Source organism: Coffea arabica, chromosome 1e (assembly GCF_036785885.1).
Source record: "Coffea arabica cultivar ET-39 chromosome 1e, Coffea Arabica ET-39 HiFi, whole genome shotgun sequence".
NCBI classification, from domain to species: domain Eukaryota; kingdom Viridiplantae; phylum Streptophyta; class Magnoliopsida; order Gentianales; family Rubiaceae; genus Coffea; species Coffea arabica.
The window spans coordinates 2,844,286-2,852,501 of record NC_092311.1 but is presented as its reverse complement, the minus strand read 5'-3'; the positions used below and the strand labels follow the sequence as shown (position 1 = coordinate 2,852,501).

The following is an 8,216-nucleotide window of genomic DNA, read 5'->3' as shown; positions in this document are numbered from 1 at the left end:
TGCACATGAACTAATACAATAAACATACACTAATGAAAATCCAAATACGACATATCAATTTTACACTAACATTTCTACTCTGTTTCTTCTCTGTGTCTGTTAATCCACAACATGTAAGATTTATCCAATATTGTATTCATGCACATGAACTCATTTACTAGACATACACCAATGAAGTCCCAAATACAACATATCAATTTCAGACTAACATTTCTATTCTATTTCTGTTCTGTACCTATTCATCCACTGCATGTAAGACCTATCCAACATTATTTCGTGGCCCATAAACTAACAAAGCTTGTAACATTTTTTGCACGCTGAGTATGACACACACAACAATCTGTTATTCTGCCTAACGTATTTATATTACTGCCAACTCTTCTATCATCAAATTTCATACAATCTTTTATGGTCCTATTTTTCAAATGGGCTTCAAGTCACATATAGGGAGGTAACACTTTCATAATACCATATAATATGTCCTTCGCCTCTGGCCTTTGTTATTTTCTAGTCCTTTTCCTTATACTATGTACTACATACACCATGTTTTGACTTTGTTATTTTAATGCTTTACACTTTAATACACCGTAACATTTTTTCTCCATGTCACTTTTTTTTCCATGTAACATAATTTTTAGCCAACGTGTTATATGAGCTATCCTTCACTGAATTATCTTCTGACTATTTGGTTTCACAGTATATGATACACTCAACACGTTGTACTATCTACTTAGTACATAGTAATTTTTTACACCTACGAAACTCCTAAACCCATGCACACATTTTCTCAAGCAGTTGTGCCGCAAGATTTCCCCCTCCTTTACCACTCTCCTATTTCGATGCTCAAAGACTAACACATAATACTCCTATCACGCTGCACATATCAATTACTATACACAAAATCGTTCTCACATGATATCCCTCTATGCAATCATCATAGTGTACACCAAAAACATCCACAAGTAAGGTCCTTCCACTTTTTTGTCAAATTACACACATTACTATATCATCCTAGGCTTCCTCATGTTTTACCTGACTGATTTATGGTCGTTCACTACTCCGGATTCCACGATCTTTCACTTTGTAACTTGGATTTACCTTTCTTCTTCTTTTAATAAATCCTAATCACAAAAAATTTGTCTTTCTGCCACCACTTCTTGCTTCTCCTTGCTGTGATTTTTCTTCAACAATGCCGCAGTTCACAGATTTTCGCAATGTCGCACGTATGTTGCCAATCTCCTATTTTTCTCTATTATTTTCTCCTCTCGTATCTTGCCCTATTTTTTGACAGTTGTGAATTTCAGCAGCTGCTTCATTTGGGAGGGAGTCTAAGTGGGGCTCTTCATTTTCAACCTTTCATTTTGGGCGGGACTTTGCTTATTAATGGTGCTGACGTTCCGTAACGGGTCCATTATGATCACCACTTCTTCTATTTTTTTTCCTTCTCACTTAATAAAACGACGTCATTTTGGGGGTCTGCTAAAAGCTTCTGACGTACTTGTGAGGAGACCGCTCGAGAATGGTCAATTTGATGACCGTTCCCGCCCCGAATCTTGGCATGACAGGATTTTGAAGAAGGGGGAAGTTCAGATGTAAACATTAAAGACTTTGTGTCAGATTTGGCTCATTCATGACGAGACAAAAGAGTTTATTCTGTCCTTTATTTATTTATTTTTTGGTGGGGGACTGTAGGGGGAGGGGTGGGGTTGGTAGGAATTGATTTATCTTCTCCATAAATAATCGAAAGACCGCAAGGTATTTGTCACCCAAAATTAAGGAAGAGTGACTGACATTGACCCTTTTGGTTGTCATTTTTGGCTGTTTTTTGTTTTTTGGCTGCCATTTTGCCAAACTAATTTTGCACAACCTAGCTGTTCTCAAGATCATGTGCATTGATGGTTCATCAAAGGTTATGGAAGCTTAATCATGAAATACTAACCCTCCCCCCTCCTTTCCCAAAAAAAATGAAGTTATACATCTTCCCAGATATGGAACTTGTGCAATTGTCCGTATCAATTACACCCGGCGATGTGTATACTATCATAACAATATAAATATTTAAAAAATAAATAATAAATTTAGACACTAAAATTACATACATGCACAACAAATTTTGTCCTTCTTTTAAAATTTTTTTTCCCAAAATCAATCTCATCACTTCAATTTAAAACTGAACCATGCCCATCATGAGTTGTACTTTACAATCACAATTATTTAATCACCGTCATGAGTCGTCCTTTAATTTTTCTATTATGAATGTCTTTCCGTCTTTTTATTTTTTGAGTTGTTGGGAATAGTAGGGAGAAAGACAGCCAACCTATGATTAATTAATAAAAAGAGCTTATGGTTAATTGACTCGTTATAAGGACAGAAGTGCTAATGTTTTAAAATTTGTATTGATACATGTACACAATCAAATTATCGTAATGGATCTTCTGTCTCACTTTTTATTATATTATTATTTTTTCTTTATAAATATCATATTTTAGTTTTTTTTTTATTTCCTTAAGATCCAATAACTATTAATCGAGTAATATACAAAATTTAACAAACTTAAAAGATCAAAATGCATAAAAAAATGAGATTTTTATGAATTTTTTGATGTATTTTTTAAAATTTTTTATTATATATTGATTTTTTGAAACTGTTATTTTTGGTTATTACTCAATTAATAGTTATTGGATCCATATAAAATAAAAATGAACTAAAATATGATATTTATGAAAAAAATAGTAATACAATAAAAAAGGAACAGAAAGTGGCACAAGAAGTGAGACAGAAGATTCGTTACATAAAACTATTTACATACTGACCACAAATTAATAGGGGATAATTTCAAAAACCTCCACTGAGGTTTCTGACAGTCTCACTTTCCTTCCTTGTGGTTTCAAAAATATCACAAACCTCCACTGAGATTTAGGATTTTGTAACAAAATCAGCCCATGATATCAAAAGTGAACATAAAAAGTGTTTTCAAGAAAGAAAGGAAATTTTGTTTCCATAAATGCCCCTGTGGTAAGTGTACAAGTTATATTAGTGAAATAATGAAAACTAATAAAAATAAAAAATAAATTAGAAAAAGGGATAATTTCATATACAATATTTTATTCATCAATAATATTATATCAAAAACCTTTACTAGATTGTTATTTGTTCCAATTGCATATTAAATCAACTATTAGTGCTTATGAGAGTGTATTAAATATTTAGTAGAGAGGTAGTTTACTTCAATAAGTAGCATGTATATAAATACTTAGTGAATGTACAATTTGGTTGAAAAAATATACACCATGTTATCGACCAAGTACGATGCATAGAAATTGTTGAACATGTAGTTATTTGTTCACATGCATATTGCAATTAGTCATCGCAGCAATATGCATTTGCAATATGCATAGTGCAACGGTATGTATACATTTGGAATGGTTATTGGTGCTTTGACCCACTTGTGCATCTCCTTACAAGTTGCAATGGGTATGTAATTTTATCTATATGACTAATACTAATTTGCCTATAAACACCTTACAAGGGGTGATCTATAAGGTACAATCAGTTTACAAATATATACATTATGTTAGATGTTAGTTACTTGACTGTGTATATTTATAAAAGGTAGTGTAATGGTACGCATAAATTTGGAATGATTAGGTGTTAAAAAAATGTATATCATGTTAGGTGTTAGTTATTTGACTATGTATAGATGTAAAAGGGAGATTAAATATAGCGTAAAAAAAAAGTAATTACGTGAGTTGGAATGTATTTGTCCCGATAATCATGAAATATTAGCTGACTTGTGAGGGTATTTAAGTCTTTTTTGCCATGATGATGTAAGAAATGAGACCTAAATTCTGACAGGGGAGGTTTGTGATATTTTTGAAACTACAAGAGAAGAGAGTGAGACTGTCAGAAACCTCAGGGGAGGTATTTGAAATTATCCCAATTAATAAACATGACTTCTTTTATTTTATTTTTTGGGGCCATAACTTAAGTCAATTTTAAAATCCGAAGAGCCGTGCTTCTTCCTTCATTCTATTTTTTTAAGTTGTTAGGAACAGTAGGGAAACGGGCAGCCTTTGATTAAATAATAATGAGAGGTTATGTTTAAACTATTCATCGTAAAGGACATATGTATTGATTTTATAAAATATGTATTCATAAATGTACACAATCAAATTATTTACATTGCCTCACAAACTAATACCCATGCCTTCCTTTTTTATTTTTTTATAAAAGGAATAATTTCATTCTGGTATTTGCACGAATGACAGCAAATACATCAGAACATGACTCCGAGAGCAACTTAAGTTTACAAATTTAAAATTATAATATGCTTGATCATAATATTGAAACTCCGAGAGCATGCCTTCTTTTACCCATGCCTTCTTTTACTTTACTTTTTTTGGGACAGCAACTTAAGTTTACATTCTCTTTCATTAATTAATGTTCTTAGCAACCAGCTCGTGTAAGCTCAATTAGTAAGAATAGATACTTGTCCCGATGAAAAAATAGAAAAAGATACTTGTCCCGAGAAATGTCCCATCCCACGATGACGACCTCAAATGTAAACACTTAAACTTTTCTTTTCCCAAAAAAAAAAAAAAAACTAATGCACCTAGCATGCCCTTCCGACCAATTTTCTTTGGTATCTATCAGGCAGTAGGGTAGATACTCGAGGAAAGCTAAAACATTATATTTATTTCAAAAATATTCTTGTTTATGCACTACTTTTTTAAATCTCGAGCCATATTGAGAGGGCTGCTAATGAAAATTCTGCCCTCTTTCTCTGATTGTTTATGCACTTTACTTGTTTCAGCTGCGTATAATGCAGCAGGGCTATCAAGAACGATGTAAGAACATTGAGCTCAAGTTCCAGACATGGTTGTAATTCTTTACCTCTGATTAGATTGATAAAAGGAGAAGATCAACGTTGATTTCTTATTAAATGTCGACATTTGTTGTGCTAGTACCGATTGAGAAGAATCCAACCCGATCCAATCAATAGCTATTAGAGGTTAGCTAATTTGAAGATTGTAATTTATAAAAATAGCCATTGTTCTCTGAAATAGCGGCAAGGAAGCAACCGCTCCAAAAGGTTTTTACTAGTGCGTTTGAATAGTAAATTATTTGAAAATTTTCTTTATGTTGTATTATAAACACATTTTTTAAAATCTTTTTAATTTTCAACCAATTTTAAGTATCATATATCTTGCATTTCAAAAAAATACTATAATATTATTATAAAAACTTTTCCAAACAATCTTCAATGAAAATAATCTAAAATATTGGCTTTTGGTGAACACAACTATTCCAACTTTGGATATCGGGCACAACTTTAAAAATAATGATTTGATTGCGATGTTTATGCTTTTCTTTCTAATTTTACCTTCACAAATTCAAATTTTAAATCTGAATGATAATATGCATTTGATTAGAAAGAAGAGTTATATTAAAAAAAAAGATTAAAAAGTGTTTTGACTGTTTTAACATGATAAATATTTTAGAATATCTTTAAATAAAAAAATATGACATTTTTAATAAGACGAAGGGAGTACGATTACGTGAGTTGGTGGCCGAGGATCAAATATATTATCCTTGTAAATTGGTATGTGTACGATGATATGACAAAGTAAATATTTTAGATGCCAAAAAACAAAGCCTTTATACAAGAAAGACAACATGGGTGGCAGGTCAAGAATTTCCCAGATTCCCTATGTAAATGTCACTAGCACAAGAAATATTGTACGCATGAGGATGTTTCTTGCTCTCTATTAAAACTAATTTATTCAAAATTCAAAATAAGTTCAGAATAGCTGACAATTAACTTTTACGAAAGTGGTACAATTCAGGGGTTGAACGATAATTTTTGAGACTTTAACGGCGTATCCACATGCATTTCTCAAGGCACCAAAAATTGACCGATCAGATAAAATCTTATATACATCACAACTATCCCAACTCTGCATTGGTCCATAGCGATGGACAGCACCACCTACTTCGCTATATATATTAAATTCTAATGTCGTGTTTTCTGCTACAAGTCCTATGCAAAGGTTTTGGAACCTCCAAACAGTGCATTCTCAAATTTCTTGGTTATAGCAATTGATGGAAACTCACAGAGCTCATTGCCTGATATTGCCATATCCCGTCCAAGGTCACATAAACCCAATGCTCCAATTTGCTAAGCGTTTGCAACATGAGGGCGTCAAAGTCACGTTTGCTACAACCAAGTTCTTGTTTGAAACCGTGGATGAAGTCTCAGCGTCTATCTCAGTGGAGACCATCTCTGATGGATATGATGACGGAGCAAATGGCATTGTACAGAAAATATACTTGCCTAGGTTTCAAAAGGTTGGCTCAGAAACTCTGACTGAGCTAGTCTTGAAACTTCAAGATTCGGGCCGTCCTGTTGATTGTATCATTTATGATGCATTCTTGCCTTGGTGTCTAGATGTAGGCAAGGATCTTGGCGTACGTGCGGGTGTGTTCTTCACTCAATCCTGTGCTGTCAATAACATCTACTACCATGTCCACAAAGGGCTTTTGAAGCTTCCTCTAGAGGCGACTGAAGTGGACATTCCCGGTTTGCCACCACTATTAGCTTCAGATCTGCCTTCTTTTGTTTCTAATCCTGGTCCATATCCAGCAACTTCTCAGCTGGTTGTGCATGACCAAATGGAAAAATTTGAAGAAGCTGACTGGATCTTCTTCAACACATTTTACAGGTTGGAGGAGAAGGTAAGCGTACTTCAATACGTCTCTTGTTATTTTTTTATTTTAATAGGGAAATTATTAGATTTAAGAAGCCCGGGAGGGAGAAGGAGAATTTGAATTTAAGATTTCTAATTTTTGAGAGCTGAATTTTAAGCACTAGATCAAGATTCCCTCCGGCCATTAAATCTAATAATACCTACACATATTACAGTCGGGAACCTAAGTCCTGAATGACCATGCCAGTTAGGTGTTTGTTAACTAAAAACTAAAAAAGTGGCATTTTGTCTACTAATATGAATTTATTGGTTTTGTATTACATATTGCTTAGGTGATTCACTGGATGGCAAAAATCCTACCGGTAAAGACAATTGGACCAACTATTCCATCCATGTACTTAGAAAAGCGCCTTGAAGATGACAAGCAATATGGTCTCAATCTTTTTAAGCCAATGACTAATGCTTGCATGTCATGGCTAAATGAAAGGTCAATCAATTCAGTTGTTTATGTATCATTTGGAAGTTTGGCAAAACTTGAAGTTAAGCAGATGGAAGAATTAGCATGGGGCTTGAGAGCTAGCAGCTATCATTTTCTCTGGGTGGTTAGAGAATCAGAGTCAAAGAAGCTGCCAAAAGACTTTGTTAAAGAAACATTTGGCAAAGGACTAATAATCTCATGGGGTCCTCAGCTTGACGTTTTAGCCCACAAATCTATAGGCTGCTTTATGACTCATTGTGGGTGGAATTCAACATTGGAGGCCTTAAGTTTGGGAGTCCCGATGATTGCAATGCCACAATGGACAGATCAAAGCACAAATGCCAAGTTTGTAAAGGACATTTGGAAAATGGGAATCAAGGCTCAGCCAGATGAAAATGGAATTGATAGAAGAGATGTCATTGGTCAATGCATAAGCATAGTGATGGAGGGGGAGATAGGACAAGAGATTAGGAAAAATGCAAAAAAGTGGAAGGATTTGGCAAGACAGGCTCTTGAAGAAGGGGGAAGTTCAGATGAAAACACTAAAGACTTCGTATCCAAATTGATTCAATCATGAAGAGACAAAAGAGTTTATTTTGTCCTTTATTTTTTTTTTGGTTTTTGGAGGGGGGGGGGGTGGTTGTAGGAATTGATTTGTCTTCTTCATAAATAATCAAAAGACTAGCAGGTATTTGTCAATTGTCACCCAGCAATTGTTGTGGAAATATGGAATTCCTGATGCCTTGATGTCTAGCACATGTTGTCCGTGTACACAAATTGAATCAATATTAGTAAAAGTGTTTGCAATCAGCTAGAGTATCATTTAGTTATATAAATTGTATTTTGACATATGGGTAACAAAGTACCTAGTTGTGTTGGAAGAACGAATGGATTAGGTGGTAGAAGAGGAGAAATTATAAGTAAAAGATTTCGGATTTCAGATTTTCAATTTGCAAAAAATAAATAAATAAATAAATTGTATCTCCTTACGTTTGTTGCCTGGTTCTTTTATTGCTGAAATGAGAATAAGG

At 33.8% G+C, this 8,216-nt stretch overlaps 1 protein-coding gene across 1 annotated transcript; it reads left to right on the top strand.

Annotated features, from left to right (window-relative positions):
* The first annotated feature begins 6,049 nt into the window (after window positions 1–6,049).
* On the top strand, window positions 6,050–7,987 carry LOC113688617 (UDP-glycosyltransferase 74G1-like). Its single transcript, XM_027206497.2, has 2 exons — window positions 6,050–6,735; window positions 7,040–7,987. Exons 1-2 carry the CDS (start codon window positions 6,103–6,105, stop codon window positions 7,760–7,762), a joined length of 1,356 nt encoding a protein of 451 aa, XP_027062298.2. The 5' UTR covers window positions 6,050–6,102; the 3' UTR covers window positions 7,763–7,987.
* The last annotated feature ends 229 nt before the right edge of the window (window positions 7,988–8,216 follow it).

Bases quoted from the DNA above. Each gene is read 5' to 3' on its own strand.
- LOC113688617 (XM_027206497.2), top strand. From the start codon at position 6,103: ATGGAAACTCACAGAGCTCATTGCCTGATATTGCCATATCCCGTCCAA. The intron at 6,736-7,039 runs GTAAGCGTACTT...CATATTGCTTAG, and splicing joins TTTACAGGTTGGAGGAGAAG to GTGATTCACTGGATGGCAAA.